Source organism: Pavona decussata, unplaced genomic scaffold, assembly GCF_977016875.1.
Source record: "Pavona decussata unplaced genomic scaffold, jaPavDecu1.1 SCAFFOLD_366, whole genome shotgun sequence".
Lineage (NCBI taxonomy): Eukaryota > Metazoa > Cnidaria > Anthozoa > Scleractinia > Agariciidae > Pavona > Pavona decussata.
The window spans coordinates 3,337,272-3,365,000 of record NW_028145742.1 but is presented as its reverse complement, the minus strand read 5'-3'; the positions used below and the strand labels follow the sequence as shown (position 1 = coordinate 3,365,000).

The following is a 27,729-nucleotide window of genomic DNA, read 5'->3' as shown; positions in this document are numbered from 1 at the left end:
GTTGAATGAATATTTATTTTCAAAATTTCTTGAATGTCACTATTAAATTGGTATGTGATGTTGAAGAAGATAAAGCCAATATCCCCGCCAAAGAGTTGAGATTGTAGCTGTAAGTACCCTGGAACCAGTATGACCTTACCATAAGAGACCCTAGTATTTTAGTGACCTGATGGGGATTGGACCTTTGATGTCCTGTACCCAGGCCAACTGAGCCAACAAGGTGGCCATTTATATTGCTATCCCTATTTCCTGCTGTTGTTGTGGGCATTGTGTTGATATTGTTTTCACATGATATAAATTACATGTTCCTTGTTGTGCCAGTGAAATTATTGAATTATTGAACTTATTGTTTTAGGGTGTAACTGTGACAACGTGGGCTCTTTATCGCCTAACACCTGTGATGTTAATACTGGACAGTGCAGGTGCCGGCAGATGTACACCTCCAGACAGTGTAATCAGTGTAGTAAGGGATTCTACAGCTTCCCTGAATGTAAAGGTGAGTTCTTAAACAAAAACTGAAGCTTTCTAAGATCCAGTCATTATTGGGGTAAAGAAATCTGGATGTATAACTGGGTTACCGGACTACAGGAGTTTTGACATATTAAGAATGTGACAGTATTTTTTCTGAGTCCCTAAAAAGTTGCTATTAATAATAAAATTGTTAAAGCTGTACAAAAGAGTGGCTTTAATATTACAGGGTGAAAAGTCTCTAGCTTCCTCTTGTTGTTGTAGGGAATAAAAGTAATTTTTTTTTGTTTTCTCTGGCATCATAAGAAACGTGAAGCATTTTATGAGGTTGTTTAACAATAATTATAATTGTTCCATGACTCCCTGGGCACCTTAAAAATTTATCTGGAACACTGATAATGTTCATGTTGAGGTATAGTGGTATTATTTGTTGGATCACAGTGTGTACTGATGTGGCTTTTGTTATTCTCATTGTTTAGTTTGTAACTGTGATGCGGAGGGTACAGCACGGGATATCTGTGACCCAAACACAGGAGCGTGCATTTGCATGAAAAATTTTGCAGGTCCTCGCTGTGAAATGTGCAGTGAAGGATATTTCAGATTCCCAATTTGTGATGGTATGTTGTATTAATGTTTGAAAAGGGTAATTTGTAACAGCGGGGTTTTCATTAATTTGTTGTGGTAGGAGGGTTCTTAATGATGAATAGACGGGCACCACTCATTAATTTGTCTTGTTTAGACTGGCTATAAATCTCTCCAAAGGCAGCAGTACCATGTTCAGGATAAATGGGTGCTAGTACCTGAGTCCTGGCATTTAATAAAGCCCCTGCAATAAAGGACCTGAGATAGGCTAGTAGGGTTGGCCAATAAGGAGGATAGCTTATTGTAAAAGAGACAGTGGTGTTCTTTCTCCAAATATGAGGAACAAAGTATGCCCAACCCCCCCCCCCTCCCCTACAAAAAAAATGGGGTGGGGGGGGGGGGAAATAGTCACCTACTTAAATTCAAACCTATCCCGCACTGGCCATTTTAGAAACTCTCACTTAAGATAGCTTCATATATGTGCATTCCTTTCTCAATTGAGCATACTTTTAGTGAGGGTGGTATTTATTAAATTTATCTACAAAAAATTGTTGTTGGTTAGAAAATGTGGACATGAAAGGTACACAACCTGATGAGCATCCAAAACAATCCACAGTCTACTCATTTCACGAGTATGGTGTTCAAAACTCCACTGATATAATTAATTATCATTTTAGAATGTGGCTGCTCTGCACAAGGCTCCGTGTCTCCTAACTGTAGTCAGGATGGTGTGTGTAGTTGCAGAGACAACTATGATGGCCTTAAGTGTGATAGATGTAGTGTAGGTCATTACAGCTATCCCAGGTGTGTGAAGTGTGCGTGTGACCTTCGTGGATCACAGCACCAGTACTGTGAAGGAACTACAGGTCAGTGTTTCTGTAAAGGCAGCTTCCGTGGTATCAACTGTAATCTTTGTCGCAGTGGATATTATGGATTTCCTGATTGTCAACAATGCCAGTGCAATCCTGCTGGTATTAAATCTCGTCCAGGCAGGACGCTGGGTGACTGCTCCTTATCCAATGAGGTTTGTGTTTTGTTTTGTATTTTTGTTTCCTTGTTTTTGTCTTAGAGATTTTGTTTTCTTCTCAACACACAAAATTATGTATATTAAACAATAATCCTGTGAGATCGCATGGAATATTGCCTGATACTTAGCTGATGAGGCTGTAGGCTGAGTTGGCTAAAATTAGGGGAAATTCCGCAAGATCGAGCAGGATAATTGTTTTATTATTCAACACATTGACAACAAAACACAACTTTTATTGCAGAAGAGCTGGAGATGGGCTGGAGATGCCATTTTTCTCCCACACACATGAAATTACGTATATCACAGGATACCTGTTGTGTATGGACAACAAATATCAAGTGATCCATGACCACATTTGGGCAGTGTTGAGTTATAAGTTCTAAATGTTTGTTTTCATTGGTTGTTAACTCCTGAACAATTTATTTTGTTTTTGATGTTATTCTATCAGGGCCAGTGTGACTGCAGAGATAATGTGCAAGGTTTGGAATGCACAGAATGTAAAGCTGGCTACTACAACCTCCAGGGCAGTAATCCGTCAGGCTGCGATAGCTGTGATTGTAACTGGGATGGTGTGATAGGTGGACTCAAGACATGCGACAAAGTCACAGGGCAGTGTCCATGTAAACTGTACATCACTGGGAGACGTTGTACCTCATGTAGAGCAGGATTTTATGGTTTGGCAGGCAGCAAAGTCTTTGGCTGTACAGGTTTGTTTGTTGCTAAATAATACTATTGGTGTTATTACTTTTATTACAACATTTTTCTTAGTATACTGACTGTTTGCCTGTGACTGTCCATTACTTGCACCTGGTGGATGAGCAGTGACACGGCTGGTTTTTGAAGCTTTCTAGAAGCCTCCTTCCCAGGAAATGACCCAGTCATAAACTAAAGAAAGTCCTGCATGCCAGCTGTTGTGTGAGACTTAGTCATTTTCAAATTTTGAATACCAGTAGCAGTCATGTTCTCTGTAGTGTCCATTATAACATCTTATTTCTTCCTACTTATGAACATCCTAGAGGTAGGTATGTGTACAGGGTAACTCATTGGGGCTAGGCCAGTTTGACTGTAGATATAATTAAATAAAATGTGATTCTTTTATTTTGAATAAATAAAGCCAATGATACACAATGCAGCTTACAGCATTTTAACATCCGTTGCTCAACAAAGGTTTTGAGAGATCTAGACATGTTGATGCGATGATGCATGAATAGCCCAATTCCGAGTTGCCGTGAACCTTGTTATAAAAGCGAGGCTAAGTGCAAAGCTTTTTTATGAAAATTAGTTTTGTTTCCATGAATGGAAACTAATTTTCATAATAAAAGCTTTGCACTTAGCTGTGCTGTCATAATGAGGTTCACAGCAACTCGGAAATGGCCTTTTGCTTGATGTTTTCTTTTGCATACATGTTGAACAGAATAGAGCAAGGTTTCTCTGCAACATTTTTGAACTTGTTGAATAGCCTCTTTTGAACATTCAACATGCCATTAATATACACTGCTGAAGAGCTGAACAAAATGCCATTTATTATTGGCACATGGCACAAACTGTTGTATGTGGTGCTTAGTTAATTGCGTTCTCAGTTATTTTTTCATGTTTTTGTTTTCATTAGGGTGTGGCTGTGATGTTGGTGGTGCCTACAATCAATACTGTGATGCGACATCAGGCCAGTGCTCATGCAGACAGAATGTTACTGGCAGAGACTGCAGCAGGTGCATAATAATAGTCCTGTTAATAAATACCCTAAACAGATCTATACTGTGCTTGCTTACAAGGAGGAAGCGTGGTCGAGTGGTTAGGGCGTCGGACTTGAAATCCGGTGGTCCCGGGTTCAAGTCTCACTCTGACCGCTAGCTGGAGTTGTTTCTCGGTAGCCCCAAGTTCAACTCCTCGGACGCGCTTGTAAATAGCCAGCTGGTCTGCCTCATGCCAGTTGGGAATTTTAACCATGTTATTTTCAATTCATATAATTTCTTTATGAGGTTCAATGCTCGGCCCCACTAGCACTTATGCTATAAACACTGTCGAGGGTAAATAAAGGTTATTATTAAAAACTGGATCATTGTATAATGCAATTCCATGGATTTGATTGGTTTAGCGGCCATGGTATATGAGCCATTATACCATGCCCGAGAACTAGCGACCATTAAATTGTCTTCTTGTTGTTCTTGCAAAGCGAAATCATCAAGATTTAGCAATATTTCATGATTGTTTTTAATAAAACAATTATTCCACTCGCGCTTGTTGGATATGAGATGATTATAGCCAACTCGGCGCTACGCGCCTCGTTGGCTATCTATCATCTCATATCCAACGCGCGCTCGTGGAATAATTGTTAATTATTATTATTATTATTATTATTATTATTGATGGATTGCAAAATATTGAATGAAACTTGAATTCATTAATTAAGAAAAGGTAAAAAAGGAAAAAGTGAGTAATGAACTACTGTCCAAAAATGGAACCATATGAAATGAAGCATGAATGGTTTCTTTAGTTTCCCGTTCACTACAGACAAAAGAATAATGAGTTTCGTTGTTTTAATAATTCATCCAAATTTCCTAGAAAATTTCTTTTAGTCATGAAAAGCACATTTGCAACTTCTTAATTTATATTTTGATTATTTCTGGCCCATTTTTGTAACTGGGTCCAGCACGACATTAATAATTGTTTTTTGATCACAGCCCTGCTCCTCAGCATTACTACCCAACATTGCTCCATATTAAAGCAGAGCTGGAGGATGGATCTACAGCTCCAACCAAGCAAGGCTCTGATGTGCTGTCGCCTGATGAACCATTTTCAAGCGATGGAAGTCCTGCCAGATTTGGCTTTGATGAAAATGTGTTCCCTGGATATTCCTGGCGAGGATATGCCGCTATGTCTGATCTTCAGGTCAGGGATTCATAACACGCTGGTTGCGTTTTTGAACAGACACTCATGGAGTAATTATACAGAAACAGTAGAGCTTGTTGCTAGAATTTCATGGATGTACAGTCGGACCTCTATTAAGCGGCCACCCCCCATTAAGCGGCCACTTTCCAAAGTCCCGAATTATTTTTTTGTCAGTAAAGTGCTGTATTCGATACCTCTATTCAACGGCCAACCTCTATTGAGCGGCCAGTTTTCAAAGTCCCCAGGGTGACCGCTTAATAGAGGTCTGACTGTAATTCACAAATCTCTCTTTTCTCTACAGTTTAATACATTCTACGAACAACAACTAATTGTCTCATTGATGCCATCACTTAGAGTTTCAATAAATTGCATAGTGTTTCAAGAATTTTACCTAGATTAATATTTAGACTGTACCGGACATGTTGTTTAATATTTCAATCCAAGAAAGATGTATGGACTGTATAGATTTTCTTCTGTTTTCTATTTGTCTTATTTTAGCAGATTTGGTGTCCCTCATGTTAGTATGCACTTTTGTGCATGCTGGATGGATATGACACATTAATAAAATTCTAGTACTTATTTACTTACTTACTAAATGTTATGTTATTAAACAGAGAGCATTGAAGATCACAATGGATATTCCAAAGACAGGGCGTTATCACATCGTATTCCGTTATGTACTGAATGGGAGTTCACCAGTGACAGGAGAGGTGATGTTTATGCCCAAGGGCGGGGCAGGCAGTAAACAGAGCAGTAAAGTAACATTTCCAGTCTCCCAGGGTCCAGCACATCAGACTGTGGGAGCTGCAGCAGATATGGCCACACAGTTTATGCTGACCAAAGGAAAGTGGGATCTCATGCTATTGCTGCCTCCTACAAAGATTCTTTTGGTGAGACTCACTTCTGATCAATATGTGAATTTGAAAAATAAATTGTGGAATGTATTGGTAGTTAAAACAACACCATGACACACCTTTACATGGCAAAGATCATTTTTCACATGTACTTGATAAATAAGTTATGCAGAGTTTGTCTTAAGTCTCCCTGTAACTCAATGGTTAGATCTCATAATATAGTCCTACTCTTTTGGATTTGTTAATGACTGTGTTAAACCTTAATTGCTTTAAGTATTAGACTTGTTTACATACTTGTATAAATCCAATGTATTTTCTTTGGGTTCCAAGAAATCTAATTTTGGTTAATATAATTACTGTGTTGTGAATTTGTCTACAGGACTATGTAGTTGCTTTACCACAAGAATATTATGAAGCATACCAACTAGAAGAGAAAGTGACCAAGCCCTGCCAAGTGAATGGTGCTGACAGTCTATGTAACCAGTTCTCTTACCTGAGCCTAAGAAAACCAGGACTGTTTACCACAGAGCTGGAGACAGGTTACATTATCAGGCGGGGTGGCCGCTTGGAAGGCACACAACTGTTTAAAAATGAATCAGTTCAGGCGCAGTTGGATTTCAATGCTATGGCTTTGTTGGATAACAACCAGGTCAGTCACAATAACCCACTTACACACCCCACCCCCGTTCTTGCTTATCCCACCCAAGAGCAGCTAATTTCAATGTCTTGGCTTTGTTACTCAGGCTGTAAGGCAGCACGAGTTAAGGTTTCGGTAGCATTTTCAAATTCTTTTCTATTTTTGGGGTCGCGATGGGCCAAGAGATAAGACTTCGGGCCACGAGTTATTGTTCTCGGTCTCGTTTTTTGTACTCGGCTGGCATGAGTTAAGTTTTCGTAGCGTTGTAAAATTCTTTACATTCTCGGTCGCGTTCTTTGCACTCAGGCCGTGAGGAGTGTATACAATATACGAGGCATGCGAGGCATGCAAGGCAGACGTGCGAGGCATGTGAGGCATGAACAAGCCCAACTTAAACTGCTTACTGTTAAGCTAACCGGGGAGCTATTTAAGCTAACCTGAGTGCTATTTAGGCTAACCCGGAGTGCTCTTTAGGCTAACCGGAGTGTTTTTTAGGTTAGTTTTGTTTAACGGAAAATTTGGCAACTAAATCAGTTTATGACCCCGCGGGCCAAGATAGATAAAGATGTCTCACATTTACTTAAGAAAAACAATCATGTAGAAACGGTTCCTGTCTTCAAATGGAAGGTAAATAACAAATGCTTTCCCCTGAATTTCATTTAAAAACATTGAAAAACGTATAAGGATAATGTACGCGTGATGCGTAACGTTACTCTAGATCATACCGGAATTATGATCCGTCATTGACCAGGCGTCACATACGTATCAGGACCGTACAAGTGGTTTTTGTCTCTAAACGAAAGGTGAAAACATAAGGATTAAAGCCCGGGGATTATAAAAAGCATTCATATGACAAATGTCGTTTTCCCCTGTATTTCATGCATTCTGACTGCAAGAAATGCAATTTTATCTGGTGGTTACTTATTGCCTCACTATATCTCTGAATCTATCTTTTTGGGGGAATTAGCGATGCTGGAGGTTATCACTGCTAAAAGATTGTAGGCTTACGCACCACGCAGTCATATATGGCCCAAGTTTAAGCTGAAAACAGCTTCTTGTTTAATAACAATCAGGTCAAACCCATAAAACCCCACTTACATATACCACCCCTATACTTGCTTACCCCACCCTAGAGAAGCTAATTTCAATACCATGGTTTTTTTTTTGGATAGAAATCGTCTTTAACCCACAATAACTTGCTTACATAACCCCACCTCCAAATTTCCCTGTCCCACTTGGACAGCTTAACCTTATTTTCCTTAATTCCTAACAAACTGTTCAGATTTTCAGACGATAATTTAAAGTAAGCCACTCTGCCAACTCACTTCCCCATTCTCCACCCTTCTCAACTGCACCCTGTTAAAAAAAAAAAAAACTGTTGTTGTCATCAGAATAGATGGAGCTCCAGGTGACTGATATTATCTTAAAATATGACAGGTTTTTTAAACAAATGTGTACATGCAGTTTCTTCACTTTGTTTCATGTTTCTTGATTTACAGAATCGTGTTACAGCAGACTTCTCCATCCCTAAGCGGGGTAAATATGCACTTGTGCTTCAGTATTTTCACCCCTCAGATGAAAAGGCCCTCGTGAATGTTTACCTACGGTATAGAAGTGGATCACAGAGGGCAAACTTCAACCTTCAGACATGTAACTACAGATTTGGCTGCCGTCAGGTGGCTGTGAATCAAGACTCTGGTGCTGTTCAAGTCTTTGATGTCAAACAATTACAAAGAATGGTGGTGACTTTGTTATCCCGATCATCTTCACCAGTTGCTGTGGTATGTTAATTAATCCACATTTGGAAACAAAAATTGTGGATCTCCCTTATGCTTGGTAAATGAATTGAATATTAAAATAAATCTCCACACGCTTCTTAGGACTCCATCACTGCCATTCCATTGGAAATGTGGACGTTGGATTTCATTGCACCAAACATTTTATGTACAACCCAAGGGGGAGTATGCATTCCAACATCATATCCTATTCCTAAAGGAGCTGTTAAAATTGAAGCTGATGGTAATGGTCCTGATGAACAACAACCACCAAAGCAAGACCCGGCCACCAAACTACAATACTTGAAAGGACCAGTAAGTGCAGACTGTATATTACTTTGTAGTCTCATTAAACAGAAGGCCATCTTCACAGTTAAATGCAGGGCGTAACTCAACTAAGTAGTTGCAATCTAATCCTGGAAAGAAATTCGTGCTTCAACCAGATTTAAACTCATGACTTTTTCAAATGATTAATAAGATTCTTTTACCTGCAGTTCATAATTTCATACTATGTACATTAGTGTGATGTGGCAGGGTGTTGAATCACAGAGCACACATTATAAACAGTAAGCCACATTCAGCAGAGGTGCCTATCATGACAAGCTACCTCAGCAATCCAATCATAGGGGACAGCAAGGTTAGGTGTGAAGGTAGAAACAATTTCTGCCAAATCCTCACAGTTGGTGGAAACAATGTCAACTAGCAAACTCACTCTCACTTTGTTAACTGTGACAAAAACAATGGTAGCATTATTTTAACTGCAGGGCTTTTCATTCTGTCCCAAGACTGCATCTTTTAAGGACCTCTATCATGTGGATGATCACATAATTTGGACAAAACTATTTCCTAGTATCTCTCTTCCACTTCAGTATGAACCTTGTTGATTTTTCTTTTACAGATAGTCCATGAGCTCTCAGGCTCCGTACCTCGACCAGGGAAGTATGCTGCCATTGTACATTATTATCAGCCAATGCATTCCTCATTTGATTCCCAAGTGTCCATTAAAAGTGACCGTGCTTTGGATGGGACTGTCAAATTCCATTACTGTCCTCACACCTCAGGCTGCAGATCTGTTGTCAGAGACTTAAACGCCGCCCCCTTTTTTGACATTGGACGCACTTCTGTTGCTTTGGAATTGTCTATTCCTGTAAACTCATCAACCTGGATTGTAAGTTTCTAATACATTGCTAAATTTGCAGAGAATTGAGTCTGCGCCTGCTAAATGAAGTAACAACTTGAAAATAACAACTGATTTTAGAGGTTAATGTCACGACTGGTGGCCCTCCAAAAGTAATGAGTCCAAAAATGAAAGCACTGATCTCAAATCTAATGCTTGGCTTTCATCCAGTGGGTTCATGCCGTACTATACTATCTGTAAACAGTTCTGATGAATACTACAGCTAGCAAAGAACATTTGACATCTGACCTCTCTGAGTTTCACTGGAAAAAACAGCACCTCATGAATACTTTCTGAAAAAATTGAGAATGTACTGTTCATATTATTTTGTGACAAGCAGTAGGGACAAAAATTAGTGTTCAGGAAAGTTGAAAATAAATGTTGGAAGGTGTTAAGGTTGAGCCACCAAATTTAAGGTGGCTCTTATCCCTTCCAATGAATTTTTTGAAACTTTGCAAAAAGTTGTATCTGAACATGCTAATCAATGCATTATAATGAAACACGAAGGTCACTGAGCTCGGGTTTGAGCTATATCCACTTAAAGCTACAAGTAGGGATGTTTTTAACAGTTTTATATAGTTGCTAAGGTAACCTATTATGTTGAGAAAATGACCATTACTTGTTCACCAATGATTTAAGGGATTATGTTTTATACCATTGTTGTTGCATCAATTGATAAAGAGTGGTAGTAATTTTCCGTCGAAGCATAAGTACTGAAAAGTGAAGGAAACTAGTGTCAGCCATCTTAATCACTTTGTGGCGCCTGTAATCAAACCACAATAATATTAAAAGATACAAAATCTAACCTGCATTGTGTTTTTGTGCAGGATTATATCCTACTTGTGCCTGAAGGTGCATTTTCTGATGAACTACAAGAAGACGCTCCAGTCCCTCTTACTCAAGAATTCCTTGACTCATGCAGCAAAGATCATTTTGCCATTAAGTCCTCTGATCCACAGTTTTGTAAAGACTCAGTGTTTTCACTCACTGCAAGCTTTAACAATGGAAGCTTTTCCTGTGATTGTAATCTCAAGGGATCCTATGACAGCGACTGTCAAGAGTTCGGTGGGCAGTGCTCCTGTAGGCCAAATGTGATTGGCAGAACCTGCAGCAGGTGCAAGACAGGGTATTATGGCTTCCCTAACTGTAGAAGTAAGTGGATATAAAACTATAAAAAGCACTTTCTCTTGGACAAGGGCACTTATTCTGTAACAACCTTTTCTTGATTGATTCCGTTTTTAAGCATTTAATGAGTTATATTCTACTTTAAAACTTCAGAGTGCCGGTGTATTTTCTGCAATGAGGTCACAGGTGCCTGCGACTGTCCGGCTAATACTGTTGGTCCCAATTGTGAGTCCTGTTTACAAGGTACCTATGGTCACGACCCAATTCTAGGCTGTCAACAATGTGGGTGTGAACGACATAGTGTGATTGGTGGTAACATAGCTTGCGATGCTAAAACAGGACAGTGTAACTGTAAACCATCCCACACTGGCCGGCAGTGTAATAAGTGTGCCACAGGTTACTACAGTTACCCTCTGTGTCAGAAGTGCGTGCAATGTGATCCCAGAGGGGTTGATGAAAGGGTCTGTGATGGTGATACTGGGCAGTGCTTTTGTAAGGTAAGGTACAAAAAATGCTGAACACCTTTTTATCCATTATAAGGATAAAGTTTGTGTTGTATTGTATTGTATTGTATTGTAAGATTATTGGATATTGGTATCAATGTGAAACACGAGTTTGGCATTTATGGTATTTTGGTAACTGATAACTTTATTGGCTGTATGTTTTACTGCGTGGATTACACTCTGTTAGTCAAGTTGCAGTCTGGCAGCCCATTTTCATAATGGCTACATTTGTCATGTTTCTTCCAGCTCCATTAACTCAAGGGAAAAAGTAGAAACAAAGGGTTCTAATTTCTCTATTCAGGCAAATGCCATTTTAGAACAGTGGTTTTGAAAAAACAAAATGTTTTATTTCAGGACGAGGTACTTTATTTTGTATGCTTTAAGGAGATATACTAAGTTTTCCAGCTTGATTTATTTTAAAACAATGCAGACAGAAAGATTTTGCAAAGAACACCCTCAATTGTATTCAGTAACCTTAGTATACAATAGTGTAGCATGGAAAGCCAATGGCAATGTTCCTGATTTAGCTGGTATTTGCACTCCAGAAAGTGAGGTCTGTACCGGCGACCGAGGTCAAGATTCTCCCAATGTGAAGATCTCAGGGAAAGATTCAAACTTGCAACCTCTTACTTTGCAGCCTGATGTAAGAACAATAATTAACCTAACCAGCCAGCAATAATTTCCATTATTTTTACTTGTGGTTGAACATTTCAGCCTGGAGTGGTTGGTGACCGTTGTGATAGCTGTGCAGCAGGACATTTCAATCTTGACGAAAACAATCCGAATGGCTGTACCAAGTGCTGGTGTAATGGACTCTCAGACACATGTTTCAGTGGTAACAAGTACTGGTAAGGGTTATAGTTATTTTTATTTTTTTATTTTTTTTTTTTTTTAACAGCTTTATTGACCATCACACATGTTAAATACAATAAATTAAACAACTAGAAAGAAATGAAAAATACGTGAAAAGTGATAAGGTCAAAAGGACAGGTGCGAACGGGACGCGAGGACCCATGCGAGGCACCTCCCATGATACAAATAATAATTAAAACACAAACAACCAAAAGACGCTAAAAAACTAGGGATGGCAGGAGCAGGATCGTACAATTGACCAGGTACAGGGATAGAATATGTCAAAGTGATTTTGCAAAAGGGGAAACATGTGCTCAGTAACAAAGTTGCGGAAGGAAGCAGTAGTTGAAAAACTGGTAGGGGGTGAGAGTTTACAGATATAGTTCCAGAGCTTAACAATACGATTAAAGTAAGAGGCCTGAAAAGTGCTAGTTTTACATACAGGAGTTTTAAGGTTATAAGGATTACTTAGTCTGGTTCGGCCGTGAGAAACAGGAGAAACAAAATCATAAACATTAAGATCAGTAAAACCTTTCCGACATTTGTAAAAAAAAGCAAGATCTTTGAGTTCGCGGTCAAACGTCAGAGGAAGAAGTTTCAAAGTTAAAAGTCTGTCTCTGTATGACATCACGCCTACACGTTGTTTGAGGATCCACCTTGTGGCCCTCCTTTGAACCCTTTCAATTTGAGTTTTTAATGCAATCTTGTCCGGGGACCAGACTTTGGTCGCGTAGGATAACTGAGATTTCACGAGTGCAAGATAAAGTGAGCGTCTAGCAGAGACATTGTTTAATAGTGGGCACGTGCGTTTTAAAAGTCCAAGTAATAACTTGTTGGCCTTAGCAGTAATGGAATGGATATGTGTGTTCCAGGTGAGGGAGTTGGTGATGTTAACTCCAACGTCTTTCTCCGTAGACACACGCTCGAGCTCTACATTATCAAGCTTGTAAATGAAGTCTAGCGGGCTCTTTTTTACTTACCCCTTAATTTAAGCCCTAAGGTGATCAGCATTTTTTCCCAAATCATTTGATCTTAAGACACACAAGCTTTGCACAAAAAAGAGATACTTCAACAATGTTCTAAAGTTATCTTCTAGTGTATTAACGCTCGTAAGAGACCAGAAAAAAGTTGCTGAAGTGTTTGTCAGTCATTTTGCAACAATAGCTGATAATATAGGCGGTACTGGTGCCCAGCTGTCATCAACGGACGACTTTGATAACCACCCAAGCATCCAAAGAATTCGACAGGAAAGAAAGGACTTTACTACGATCAGTGACGTAACACCTGTCACGCAAGGTCAAGTCAAAACTGTCCTAGAGTCACTGGACACGAATAAGGCTACCGGCTGCGATGGCATTCCAGCAAAAATTATGAGAATAGGAGCTGAGGAATTATCTCAACCACTTGCTGACCATTTTAACTCATGTATTCGGAATAGAGTATGGCCGAGCGACTGGAAGCGTGGTGTTTGGACTCCTATTTACAAAAAAGAGGATAAGTGTTCTAAAGAAAACTACAGACCCATTACGGTATTACCCTGCGTAGACAAAGTGTTTGAGCAACTTATTGGCATGCAAGTGTCAACTGCCTTTCAAGCTAATATTTATGAACAATCCTCTGCCTATCGAAAAGCACATAGCTGTGAAACGACCTTAATAAACTTGGTAGAAGAATGGAAACGAGCGAGGGACAGTAGACTCGATGTTGCTATCTTATCTACTGATATGTCTAAGGCGTTTGATTCGCTCCATCCACCACTGCTACTCAGCAAGCTCAAAGCATATGGCTTCCAGGAAGGCATGATACAGCTATTGAACAGCTACTTATGCGACCGGAAATATCGAGTCAAAATTGGCAATCACACGAGCTCATCCAGGACGATCAGTCGAGGCTGCCCCCAGGGCTCTGCCCTGGGTCCACTGATGTGGAATATATTTCAAAATGATTTATGCCTTTTCATTAAATCGGGCTTGTCAATGTAAGCAGACGACCATCAGATGTTCCACGTCGGAAACGATCGATCTAATGTTACCTTGGAGCTTAGAGAAACTGCGCGCAATGCTACTAACTGGTACGACTCCAATCTTCTGGCTGGGAATCTTAAAAAGTATCACACTATGAACATTGGTGACAGTTTAGACAAAAACGATGTCACACACACAATTTGTGTGAACAATGAAGTGATAAAAAGAGTAGATAAGCTCGAACTCTTAGGTGTAATCCTTGACTCGAACCTTAACTTCACTGATCATATCAGTTCAATCTGCAAGAAGGCCAGCCAAAGGACAGGAGTGCTTATGCAACTAAGAAATCTAATTCCTACAAGTGCCAAACTATTGCTGTTTAAAACAGCGATTCTACCCTACTTGACATATTGTCAATTAGTTTGGCATTTTTGTAAAGCCAGGGATTCGCGCAAAATAGAAAGACTCCAAGAGAGAGGCTTAAGGGCTGTGTATAAAGACCATCGCGCGACCTACGCAGAATGGTACTCAAGAGGGCCCAGCTGCCAACACTAAAGAACAGACGCCTGCAAGATGTATGCACCCTTGTGTATAAAGTCAAACTCAAAATATGTCCAGCCTATATTAGCAACATTGTTGATACTCATAGCACTTCTTATTCCTTAAGACAAACTGATTTTAGTATTCCCAGATTTAATACAGTAACATATGGTCAACATTCCCTGCGCTACCTTGGACCAAAATTATGGGGAAAACTGCCTGAAAACATTAGATCCGCAAAAACTTTGAACAACTTTTAAAAAGCTATAAGAAAGTTTGACGTCATCTCTCTGTTGGACGACGGATGTATGCGTTGTTCTTGCTGTTCATCTATCTAGTTAATTGTCAAATAAATAATTTTTTAGGTGTTAATTAATGATAATTAATTATTAGGTTTTCTTAACTTTACTTAATCTTAGTTGAATAGATTTTACTTTACATTTTTTGTTAGTCTCCCCAATTAGTAGGGCACTCGTGCTCGGCTATTCAGATTGAGACTTAAATGAAGTTGTTGATTTGATTTGATTGATTGATTGATTGATTGATTGATTGATTGATTGTATTTGGAGGGGTATATATGTTGTAGGTTAAAATGAATCCAGGTTAAAATGATTTCAACCTAGGTTGATTTGTATTTTCCTTTGTTAAGGTTGGGTAATTTACATCTGAAACAAAGGAAAATACAAATCAACCTAGGTTGAAATCATTTTAACCTGAGATTCATTTTAACCTACAACATATACCCCTAAATTGTAGCTTGTTTTATGCCCTGTTTGTATAGATTAATGCACAGACTCCCAAGGGAACCAATAAATAGTTTGAGTTAGTGGGGTTGGTGTTTAATTTCAAGTATCCTTTTGATTAAATTTAAGGAAATATTGTGGTTTTATCATTCTTTCACATTCATGGGTCACTTTGGTGCAATAAGTTTAAGAACATAGGAGAAAACAATAAAGGCTGAGATCTGGTCAATCAGCTGTGTTCTGACATGTTGACTGATGTTTTTAAAATAGAGTTCTTGTTATTGGGTTAAATTTGAGCCAAGGGAAAGTATAATTAGTTCAAGTAAGCAGGGAGTTCAAGTTGACTGAGTTCTAGTTAGCTGACAGCAAATGACCTGAAAATATCTGGGGTCAAATTCAGGGAAATTCAAAATCAGATTTTGCTTGAGTCAGCGAAAGGTTCAATTTTACTAAGTTTGAGTTAACGGTAGGGTTATACTACAACCGGGGCAAAATCATACATTTAGGCACAAAATGATATTGATATTACTTTACTTTTTTGTCCACTTAAACTATCAATGGCTTTGCAAATGTTATTCTGTGATTCTCAGGAGACAACATCTCTAGCTAGCATGTATGATCAGTGTCTCCTCCATTTACGATTTAGGTCAGAAGTAAACAGCATGGATGACTGGACTATAGAGAACACTCCTGCATCTGTGGTGAAAATTGGAGCTGTTAATCTGTCTGCTGCTATAAGTAGTCAAAGGGATGAAAAAGACAAACCAGTGTACTGGGTAGCACCTAAGGCATACCTGGGCAAGAAGGTATGCATCATGTCCAGCAATCCTATTTATTTATCTATATATTTTTTCACTGCCTTTTTGGTTGGGTAGTTGTATTTGACGCACATCACCCCTACCCGTAAGCGATGTGGTTGGGCCTTGGTTTAGATCTGCTGACCCAACAGGAATGGCCGTTGAATCATTGAGGTAGTGCATGGAGAGGAATGGGCCAAAATCCTGCCACGCTGGCCCAGTGCGGGTTGGCAGGGGCTGGTGTGATCTTAGTCTGGGACCTCGGACCCAACCTTTCCAACATTGTTGAACGTACTTGGCATAGCTTGGATCTTCATTAGCCCACGTAAGCTCTGTCACCATGGCAAGGTTCCACACCAAGACGCCATTTAGGGTAGTTGATTATATTGACTCAGAAGGAACAACCTTTATCTTTTTTTAAAAGTTGTTCTCAAACTTATTATAATATGGACATATGAATACGAATTATTCATGAAGAGAAAACAAAGGAAATCACTACCTTGAAGGAAGTGTGGGAACATGGTCTTTTCAATCTCAAAAAAATTGGCAAACTTTTGCTTTTATTTTCTACAAGAATTATTAATGGTTTGAGAAGCTATATCAAATACTTGAAAGAGTGTTTCATCTTATTTCCAAACATCTTGAAGCTGGTTACAAAAATCTGGCTGTTCCCTGTTTTATCAACCCACTTCTCGGTGTTTGACAATTGGATGAAAGGTTCTTCCTCATGTTTGATTACTGGAAATTTATGATGTGATGTCCATCATTTGCAGGTGTCATCTTATGGTGGGAAACTAACATACACAGTGCGATATGAGGTCCCACAAGGAGGCGGCTCTCCCTTGCTTACTATAAAACCTGATGTCATAGTAGAGGTACTGTGACAGTTATAAAAAAAATTAATCTGTCCATGTTGATAGTTGGAGACATAAGCCATATCATCTGCTGGTGGTGGTAACATGGGGCTGTCATGTCTGTGTTAATTCTGAGTTGTAGAAGCAACAATTCTCTCACAAATTTAAGTGCCCATATTTTTTGTTATCATTTGTTTTATACTCATCATCACACATTACGATACACAAAAACAAAGGAAAATAAACACATAAGCACATATACATTAATTTTAATGTAGGTTGAATCCTATTTCAACCTGTGACCAATTTTCTTCACTCCCTTGGGAATGATTTCATCACTTAAGTGTATTTTCACCAAGAATTGTAAAAGACCTCAAACCTTATAAATTATGTGCATTACCTAAAAATCCTTTGAAGTATGTACAAATTGACTTTCTTGGTGTTTTTTTTTAGGGTGGAGATGGTAAAGTTCTTCAGTACAAGAAAAAGATGGAAATATCACCTGGGAAGACCACAGCTGTTGAGGCACTGTTTGTAGAGGTAAGATATTTGTTGCACTGTGACAGCTATGGTAAGTTTTGGCTTCAAGTCAATTAGTGTTTATCAGAATCTCATATCAAGAAGGGCGCTCAATTCTGATTGAAACTGACAGTATATGAACAGCATTGCTGTTTGTTCACAACAGTTCCAAGGATTGTGTCACATGTACAGTGGGGTTTTGTTTTTCAATGCATGTAGCATTCTATGTGCTTGTTGATCTAGATGTTAAACTTCTGCTTTACACATGTCACCCATGAACACAATTTTTTTGCTAGCTGCACAGAATTTCCGTTCCTGTAGTAATTAATTGTTGTTGTTGTTGTTGCTGCAGCACCTGTGGGAAGATGGAAGTGGATCAAATGTCAGCAGACATGATTTCATGTCAGTGCTTTTGAACATAAATTCTTTAAAACTGAGGGCTACCTATAGCACAGAGGTGGCAGAAGCATTTATCAATGATGTTGTCATGAATGTGGCTGTTGATGGACCTGTTGTGGGAGCAGCAAGAGCAAAGAGTGTTGAACTGTGTGAATGTCCAGCAAGGGCCACGGGGGCATCCTGCGAGGTAAGGATAGATTAGTAAAATAAAAACTTAAGCATTATCCTTGAAGGATATTAAAATAGTGTAAAATTTAGGCTTATAGCTGAAGAAAGCAAAGTGGACTAAAAGAAAAAGGAAAAAAATACAAATAAAGTGTTGCAAAAGAGACGTAAAGTCTCTTGATAGCCTGTGTCTTTTAATAATGTGTGAACTTAATTGAGCTGCAAAAACCAACTATGTCGTAAGTACTAGGAAATGTTGTTTTTGAAAACATATCCACTTTCTTTTCACCTCCTGAATAATTACCTGTTTCTTTGCATTTGTTATACCTACATTTTATAGAACAAAGTATGTCCTCATTCCAAGGAAGAATTCAAAGCTGATGACAAATTACTGACCAAAATTTAGGAAAAACATGTTTAATTTAGTAGTATTTGGGAGACCAGTAACTTTGGTTGCCATGCCAGCTCTGAACTTTTGTCTGGCCCAGAAGTGTCAAGTGCTTATTAATATTTTGTTTTATTATTAATGAAAACCATTCTAAGCAAATGTTGTTGTCCATTGATTGTGTCACTTTAAAGCACAATGTAAAAGAATGATTAAAACTCTCAAGCTTACATTGTTACACTGGTTTTCAGTTGTGTGCCAAAGGATTCACCAGAGGTGCAGATAATAGCTCATGTGTTCCTTGCAACTGTTTTGGTCACTCCAACGACTGTCATGATGAAACAGGAGAATGTTTCTCATGCCTACATAACACCACTGGTAATGCCAACCATGTTGTTTCTTTCTCTATTTTTTTCTGCATTAATATAAAGTAGGAACATTAACTAATTTAATAAACAGCCTGCTTGCTTATTCATTTTCTTTGTTTCCAAGGGTCAACAATTATTTAAATTATAGCTTTGTAGTGTTGTATTGTTGTTATTTGAATTATTATATTTTAGTCTCTTAGAAGACCCTCTGCTAGTCACTCCTATGACCTTGATGTTCTAGAAGCAAAATGATTTATGGATATTAAGCTTACATCTACTATTACAATTTCTACAATCATTCCAGGTCGGAACTGTGAAGTGTGTGAACCTGGTTTCTATGGGAATGCCTCAACAGGCTCTGCCGACGACTGCAGTATTTGTGAATGTCCCTTAGGAACCACTTCAAACAGCTTTGCTACTTCATGTGCACTCAATCCCTTCAGTGAACTTCTGTGCAATTGCCAAGAAGGCTATTCTGGACCGACATGTGCAAGTTGTGCTGATGGTTTCTATGGAAACCCATCTCAACCTGGTGACTTCTGTCAGAGATGTTTTTGCAGTGGTAATCTTGATTCCAGCGTCAATGGAAGCTGCGACACGCTTACAGGACATTGCCTCAAATGTACCAATGCTGCAACAGGAGACCAGTGTGAGCACTGCCTGAATGGCTATTACGGGGATGCAGTTGTTGCGAAGAACTGTGCTAGATGTGCTTGTAGTGAATGTGGTACTATCACAGCAGTATGTAATCACACCACTGGGCTCTGCAACTGTAAACCCAATGTTATTGGAGATAGCTGTGACAGCTGCAAGGTAGTCATCACATATTTGTCATAAATTTTTACTTTTATGGCCCCTAATGGTTGCTGTAGGCTAACACAGTTGACCATAGTACAGACATTTAACTATAGAAAGTGAAAATCAGGCATTCAAGACGCATGGGTTCCATAGGATCTAGGTTCACGAATCTTTCATCAGTGCTTTCAAAAGTGGATAGGGCACCTTTTAATAGTATTTTCATACCCCAAACAGTTCAAAGTTAATTCTCTGTGTTTGTATCTGTTTGGTTGGTTTTAACTGTAAATCTCTCCTAACTGACTTTGTCTCCTTTAGTATTTACAGCCTGCTTCTGGTAGCAAATTTTATGACTCATTTAGGCCTCAGTCCTGCTGTTGTAAAATATTTCCATTTGCAAAATAACTGACCATGAAATGAAAACTGTTTGCAGCCAAATACCTGGAACTTTGATAGCTGTCTTGGCTGTGAAGACTGTGACTGTACACCTGTGTCACTGTCGCCATCTTGTGATGTGAAGACTGGTCAGTGTCAGTGCCCAGAGGGTGTAACTGGAAGGACGTGTGATAGGTGTAAAGCGGGTTACTTCAACTACTCTGCTGCTGGATGTCAACGTAAGCAGTTTACCATATTTTTTGTTGTTAGATTATAGCTGGGCTAGCTTCCCTCTGTATCCTATTTTGTTAATACTTTTTGTAACATCTTGCCAGTTTGTAGGGCTTCCTTCCCTCTTTTGTCGCATTGTGGGAGACTTCGATACCTTTCAACCTTGGGAGGTTATACTCTGATTGCAACTTCGTAAAACTGTAATAATGATAATGATAACACCTTTAATAATATCTATTTGTATTGCAAAAGTGAGTCAGCTGACATGGTGAAGTGATGGCTGGTTTAAAAGTCATGCGCAGTAAGTTAAATACCTACCCATCCACTATATTATGGCATAAAAAGAAGAACATCCAATTGGCACATAGAGCAAACATCTTGCCTTTTTGTAGGGTATCTCTCTCCCCTCTGTTTTGTTAAGGACTACTTCAAATACTTCACATCTTGCAAGGCTATATGGTTTCTCTTCTCCTTCAAAGTTGTAGAGCATCTTCCCTCCCTTGTACCTCTATACTAGTATTAAATTATGCAAGGTGTGCCAAGGTCCTCTTGGAGTGATGTTTGTGAATTGCAATGTAAGTCCACAATATTTCTTTGTCAGCTTGCAACTGTGGAAATGGCGAACAGGGAGCAGAAACTCTGTATGGTTTTTGTGACATTAATACAGGGCAGTGTTGTAAGTGGGGAGGAAACTGTACAATCTGTCCTGAAAACTACATCCTGACACCAGAAGGCTGTGAATACTGTGGTGAGTGTGTGGGGCGGCTGTTGACTACAGCAATCAACTTGGATCGTAATGTTACACTGGCTTTAAAATCTGTCCAAGAAGGCACAGCAGGAATTATTGCAGAAGGACGTTTTTCTGATGTAAATGAAACTCTTCAGAGGTACAGTATCTTTTATGGCTTAATTAAAATGGTGCTTGGAAAGCAGATGAGAATGGCACCAAAACCAATTTTTTTTCCTTTTTTCAGGCTGATTCCACCAACAAACAAATACAATGCAACAATGGAGGCAGTATCTCAGCTTGTTGGAATCTCTTCCACAAATGGTAAATTAAAGCCAACTTTATTTTTGTCTAAAATATACATATATATCATTTTTATAACTAATTGTTATTATTAGAAATCAGATGCATTTTTCAACCGATGTGACGTCATCTTATTTTATGGACCTGAAGGGAAGTTATAAATACCCTCTAATTTTGATAGTTATGGCATTAATGGTGTTTGAGTTATGGAGTGGCGTAATCTGTTTCCCCAAAAGCCCTAGCTGAAGCTACTGTAAATAGAGTAATTATAGTTCTCTTATAATCCTTTGTATTTTCCCATTAGACTTGTTGATTTTCAGTAGTTATGGTGGCTGAAGGTTGAATTCTTATAACTCATGCTTAAAGATTGTCATGTTCATACTACGCTGCATTGTGAGGAAGCTTGATTATTATAACAGACAATTTACAAGATAATTTTCTTTTAAAATGTGTAATCTTGATGACCAAAGAGATAGTGTTACAAAGCATAACATCAAGCTAATGGTGAAAAGAGATTGACAGCTTATCTTGTAGAAATTCTGATTTTAATTGTTGTCATTCTTCATCATCCTGGAATCTGAAGATGGAAGTTCTGATAATGTTACCCAAGACAGCAGCCTTATGCAGAGGACAGACAGTTTTGAGAAATTAACAGAGGAAGTAGACAACAAGGCCATGAAAGCAGCTGATGATGCAACAAATGCCCTAAATTCTGCCTCATCCACTGAAGATGATGCTCTTGCATTGGAGCAAGAAATCAGAGATGCCCTGAACAGAACTCAAGGTAAACAAATGTAGCTCTGATACAAGATATTTGTATGTTAGTTGTACAATAGAAGTAACGTTAAAGTAATTAAATATATATATTAAGAAGTTATCTTTTTTCATTCTCTGTACATTTTCGTTCTTGTTTTGGGAGAAATAGAATGCAGCTTGGCCATCATATTGAGAATTTGACAAAAACATAGGCAGGCATGACTGATTTTTGGAACTGTAAGCAACAGGAGCATGCATGTCCTTTTCACATAGGTTAATTTTCACACACAAAATGTAATTTTTGCTATTAATTGTATACGGGAGTACAAAGTATGTTCATAGAAACAGTTGTTTAGTATTTCTGGTAATAGGTTGAACTCTCAAGTAACAGGAATAAGCAACAGTTCAGTTGTGATAGATTACAAAAGACTAGGTCTGAGGGTTCATCTCCACTGCTGTGCTGTTTCCTACAAAAAGAAACTCTACTTCACATTTGTATCCCAGGCCCCAGTTGTTCAAAGACCTGATAACCTTATCCAGCGGATAAGTCGCTCTCCAGCATATAAAATGTATCAATATAATTATTGCAGTACATTTTATTTGGTGGATAGCAATTTATCCACTAAATAGAGTTATTGGCTCCTAACCACCGGGGCCAGCTGTGTAAATGGTTACTGCAATGTACTTTTGGAGTAATGCTACAAAGTACTTACATCCCTTCTAGAGAGGAATAGTTAGAATACTTACACAACTCGTGATTTTGCAACAGAAACTGGGTAGTTCTTGCCCAAGTTGTTCAAAGAGCAGATAACTCTATCCAGTGAATAAATTGCTATCCAGTGGATAAAATGTACTCCAACCAATACATTTTATTCACTGAATAAAGTAATCTGCTCTTTGAACAACCAGGGCTTGGACTTAAGGCAAGCATAAGTGTAGACCTGAGTAGAGTTGATAGCATATTACTCAGTTAACCTTAGGGATTACAACTGTATGCTAACTTGAGACGTACTGAGACAATCAATCAAAAACTTAGTTTACTTCAATTTTAAGACAGCAGGCCTGTTGCTATCCCTAAAGACAAAATAATAAAATAATTTGAAAATAAGCAAAAAATAATTAGGGTTCATATATATTTACAAGAATGCTTATACTTACTTCTCATTTAATTATGGATAAAAATTAACAAACAAAGTGACCCATTGTACCCTTCTTAGGGTAATTATAAACAGGGGGTTGTGTACTTGGTAATTATTGAGATTAGTTAATATATGCCATTTGTTTTGTTTTATTTGATTTTAGACATCGTAGACTTGGCTAAGAAAATAGCGAACACCCTTAAGACGGACAAAGCAAACCAAACACTGTTGTTAGAAAGAGCTGAGGAAATTTTGAAGGAACTCACAAACAGAGACTTCAGCAGTACAAATATGACAATCATTGAAGAGCAGGAGCTAGCCATGGCATCTCTTAGCCAAGCTAAGTCTCTGTTAAATAGCACATTGAGTCTGTGGAATGACCTTAGTAACGTCAACAAAACTCTTGATGAGTTAATGGGTACCTTTGGTATGATTCACGACAAGACCAGTGATATTTTGGAAAATGCCAGTCTTGCCATGGACACAAACAACATAAGCAGGAGTTACGACTCAGAGGTTAGTCTATTAAGAACACCTTACCCACCCTTCCCTCCCCCCATCCAATCATCGAGAATGAAATGCATTCTTTCTACTAGTCCTTACTATGTAAGCTCAACTCAGTTTGAAACGGCTGTTTAATATTTACAAAAGGTTCCATCTTATCATATTAAGTAAGAGTATGGTAAGAAGTCTTTTTGTTTGACTGACGAATAAATTTCTACATTGAGGTACCCTCAGAATTTTTAACACTTCCATTTTCAGAACTGATGCTTATTTTGATAATTATACACTTGCACATGTTGATTCAGTTGCAGGCACTTTAGTTAGCTTGTGGTTAATGAAACATGCAAAATTGAGTAACATTTGCAGTCTGATTGTCCCTTCAGAAGAGTAACCGAGGATTCAATATTCCCTTTCCATTAGATGGACTTCATGCCCTGTTTGTTCAAAGAGCAGATAACTTTATCCAGTAGATAAATCACTTATTTAGCAGCTAAAAATAATGTACTCCAATCAATACATAAAATAATTTTATCCGCTGAATAGTGACTTATCCACAAGATAAAATTATCCGCTCTTTGAACATTTCAGGCCAGTGTGCTGCTTACCTTTTGGTGGACTTGTCGTAATCTTTCATGATCCCCTGGTGGAGAGTTGGGCTGGGTGCTTTCTCCTTCCGGGCTCTTCTATCGTCAACTTTCCAACAACAAACCTTTACTCTGTTGCTTGCTTGACTCACTAACTCCATTATAATAATGTGGTTAGATGGATGGATAGATGTTGTGATTGTGTTGATTATACGAGAATTAAATATTCTTATGTAATATTTCTGTTCAACTTGCATCTTTTTGTTACAGACACCATTAATAGAGGCAACAAAAAAGAAAGAAGAGGTTGACATTGCTTTGATGAGTCTGCAGGATGTGGTTAACTCTGCCAGCGGTGAACTTATGTCTGCAAGCGGTAGTTTCCAGGTATTCATTTCACCTGAACTTCTTTTTTTCTATAACAACCTTGATAGTTTAGCTACTCACTTTTGGGGTGTAACATCAGCAAATTTCTGTGGCTATTTCTGTGAGCTTTCCTGTGTTTTTATTGATCTCCAACAGATCTTTGACATTCCCAAGGGTGAAAAGTCAGTGTAACCCTAAATATTAACAAGTGTTACACCCAAGAAACAGGGTACTCAGGTACATTGTTGATGGGAGATACAAATTAGGTCAAGTTGTCAAATTAAAAGTCCTGTTGGGTTTAATACTAGACTAGAAAAAGTCCAACCACCCAGAATGTAACCCCCAAGAAGTCAGGAGCAAATTATTTCCTACCATCACTAATTTACTTGAGATTCCCTCCCCGTCCCATCCTGTCCCCCCCCCCCCCCCCCCACACACACACACACACACACACACACACACACCTGGGTCTCTACAACAACAAGGTGTCTTCTGTGGCAAAGTTGTTAATTAACACACATAAATTCACATAAATCAACTTAACAGTTTTTTGGAGAAATTTTTGATGGTGAAAGATTGTTTCTCGGTGGTTAAATCAAGAAAGCAAAATTGAGAGGTTTCAGCTAACTTGCATTTTTCGCTGAAGAATGCTTCAGGTTTAAGCAGTGTGCATGTTTTATGGAGGTAAGATTAATTCAGCTTGCTTTGTGTTTGTAGGCCTTTAATGGGAGTTTTCCACGGCTTGATGACCTTATTGATCAAGTTAACAAAAGAGTGGCTAATCTTTCCCAAACTTTGGATGACCTGACTCCATCAGTGGTCATGGCACAAAATCATTCAGAGGAACTGCGTAAACAAGCTGATGAACTGGAGAAGCTCTTAACAGATATAGAGTTTGCCCACAAAGCAGTAAATGCATCTCAAAGATACTCTGATATTGTCAGTGCACTAAATGAGTCATTACTGATTGCCCGTGAAGCTGAAAGAATAGCCATGGATACAAAAGATAAGGTACTTTTTACATAGACAATTAAAGTACAGTCAGCTATTGCAGCACTTATAAACTGCAGTTGTAATAGTGTAGAGCTGGGCTGGGCTTCCCCATCATGTTGGTTGATGCCAATCAGGGTTAAAAGATACGCAATGAGAATTTGTTTATACATCAGTCAATTCTGCAATTGCTGCTCTTCTTGGGCACTTATCAGGCAACTGATTTGTAGTCAACTTGCAGAAACCTACCCACGTGGCCCTCAAAAAATAATGTTTTTCACTCATAAGACAATAATTTTATGCTTCACTTAGCTTATTACCAGACGGATGATGAGGGCACTACAAATAGACCTCTACAAAGTGTTTTCAGACTTGTTGTTGTTGTTTGTGCTTCAGTGATTTTGTAACATTTATCTTAGTTTGTTTTACATCACGGCACGTATTAAATATATAAAAAAAATTAATAAAGTGTTCTCAGCGTGATCCCTAGCCCTCTAGAATGGAGCTGCCAACATGTACAGGAAAAGTTCATTAAAATAAAAATGACAACTCTTCATATCCTGTATGTATAAAATTTGGGCTTTCTTAATTGTTTAATGGGGTGGGGTATTAGAATGCTCCTTATAACAGTGTACTGTATAAATGGTTATTGATAGTACACATTACCTTTTTTCAGTCACTCAATATTAGTGACCAGGCTAAGAACTCTCAGAATAGAAGTTCCGTTCTTAACGAGACAGCATCAATCACAGAGGCTAAAGTTGACGGTGAAGTAAAAAGTCTTCTTGATGATCTCAAAAAAAGGCTGGAACGTATAAGGGATAAAATCAGAAGAGTATCTGGTGACTTGGCAGATGTGGAAAGTAATTTCCCTGGATTTGATGATATAGCAAGTCGTATAGGTAAGTGCTGTCATATTTGCCAGGTATGAACAAGTACAGTTGAGATGAAATCAGCTTTTACAGATATCCTGGTGTTTTATTGTGAATGCTTCCCAGACTGCCTTCTATATAACAAACGATTTGCTGGCAACAAAGAAAAATTAAAGAAACTAGCGACAACAACATTTCAGTTACTAAACTGTACAAGTCTTGACAAACAAATCTTAACAAATGTTTGCAACTGCAGGTAAGGACTTCAGTTGACAACTCAGAGAAAACTTGCCATACAGTTGACAAATTTATGATGCTACACATATAAAATTCAACTTCAACTTCCACTTTGTATAAATTTACATGTACAATTTCTTGGCGCCGCAGGTAGCAAAGCTAATCTAGGCAGGCCAGGATGACAAAAAGAAAGAATGACTTTTACTGCTTTTACTGTCTGAAGTAATAGCCCTTAAGGGATTACCAATAACATACTAGTTAGTGGGTTAACTAATAAATTTCAATCTGTAACACACTCAGCCTCGCTCATCCTCATTATCCTTTGGTGATGAAGAAGGCCACAAGCATCTCCTGCCATCTTTCTCAATCTCTTCTCTGTAAAAGCAAGAACAAATCAGAAGCAATGTATGTTCAGATGTATTCTAATAAAATTTTACATTCCTTAGGTGGGAAAGCTAGTGAGTTTGAGAACAATGCTACTGCATCAGAGAACAGAGCTGCTGATGCACAGAAAAAAGCTGAGGAAATTGAGGTATTTTTGCTTTCCATTGATATTCTTTGCCTTATTGGTGTACAAAGTGCATATCTGAGAAATTTTATTAAATCTCTAATTATAAACAGCATTGCAGGAATACATAGTACTTTCATTTCGTCACCTATTTTCAAAGACTGTGGTGTTTACTCTCTTTGAATTAGCCCTTTTCTTATTTCTTGTCGCACATGTTAAGAATTATAAACAGTGCAAACAGCACGTGCACTCGCTGGGTTATTTTTTGAGTTTCTAAGAATGTTCTTTGGAAGTAATATATATGAAATTCATGTATTTGAACCGTGGATGAAAGAATTATTAAATGAGGAACCCCCGAATTGTCTATGCAACTGTTAAACAGCTGCGAAAAGAAAGCCAAAAAAAAAGATTCAGGCTTCAACTGTGACACCAGTGCAGTGCTCTACTTAACTAAGCTGTCAAGCCAACCTGGAGCTGGCATAATTCATTATATGTGAATTTGTAATATACCCAAAGAAGATATGAAATGTGTGAATTTCATATATTTTACTTCTCTGTCTTCACTTCTACCCATATTACTACACTGTGAGAAATGACCTCCAGTCCAACATGGCAGCCATACAAATCCTTTTCGAAAAATGAAATTAGCATAAAATCTCTCCCTCTGATGATTTTGCTTTGAAATGTGGGATCTACAACTATTTTGATGTGCTCGTTCT

At 38.4% G+C, this 27,729-nt stretch overlaps 1 protein-coding gene across 1 annotated transcript in view; it reads left to right on the top strand.

The window, feature by feature from the left end:
* The window catches only part of LOC146452876 (laminin subunit alpha-like), a 49,687-nt gene that overhangs the window by 8,387 nt on the left and 13,571 nt on the right, over positions 1-27,729 (top strand). The window contains exons 10-38 of the mRNA XM_085097637.1: positions 356-496; positions 948-1,085; positions 1,728-2,074; positions 2,526-2,784; positions 3,687-3,786; positions 4,759-4,966; positions 5,581-5,856; positions 6,200-6,469; positions 7,957-8,238; positions 8,338-8,547; positions 9,131-9,400; positions 10,237-10,561; positions 10,688-11,031; positions 11,752-11,885; positions 15,783-15,942; positions 16,707-16,808; positions 17,241-17,327; positions 17,659-17,892; positions 18,507-18,633; positions 18,928-19,436; positions 19,852-20,032; positions 20,626-20,911; positions 20,999-21,075; positions 21,638-21,838; positions 23,113-23,465; positions 24,308-24,424; positions 25,121-25,414; positions 26,070-26,295; positions 26,949-27,034. Coding sequence (XP_084953763.1) covers positions 356-496; positions 948-1,085; positions 1,728-2,074; positions 2,526-2,784; positions 3,687-3,786; positions 4,759-4,966; positions 5,581-5,856; positions 6,200-6,469; positions 7,957-8,238; positions 8,338-8,547; positions 9,131-9,400; positions 10,237-10,561; positions 10,688-11,031; positions 11,752-11,885; positions 15,783-15,942; positions 16,707-16,808; positions 17,241-17,327; positions 17,659-17,892; positions 18,507-18,633; positions 18,928-19,436; positions 19,852-20,032; positions 20,626-20,911; positions 20,999-21,075; positions 21,638-21,838; positions 23,113-23,465; positions 24,308-24,424; positions 25,121-25,414; positions 26,070-26,295; positions 26,949-27,034 — 6,344 coding nt within the window. The remainder of the gene's footprint in view (positions 1-355; positions 497-947; positions 1,086-1,727; positions 2,075-2,525; positions 2,785-3,686; positions 3,787-4,758; positions 4,967-5,580; positions 5,857-6,199; positions 6,470-7,956; positions 8,239-8,337; positions 8,548-9,130; positions 9,401-10,236; positions 10,562-10,687; positions 11,032-11,751; positions 11,886-15,782; positions 15,943-16,706; positions 16,809-17,240; positions 17,328-17,658; positions 17,893-18,506; positions 18,634-18,927; positions 19,437-19,851; positions 20,033-20,625; positions 20,912-20,998; positions 21,076-21,637; positions 21,839-23,112; positions 23,466-24,307; positions 24,425-25,120; positions 25,415-26,069; positions 26,296-26,948; positions 27,035-27,729) is intronic.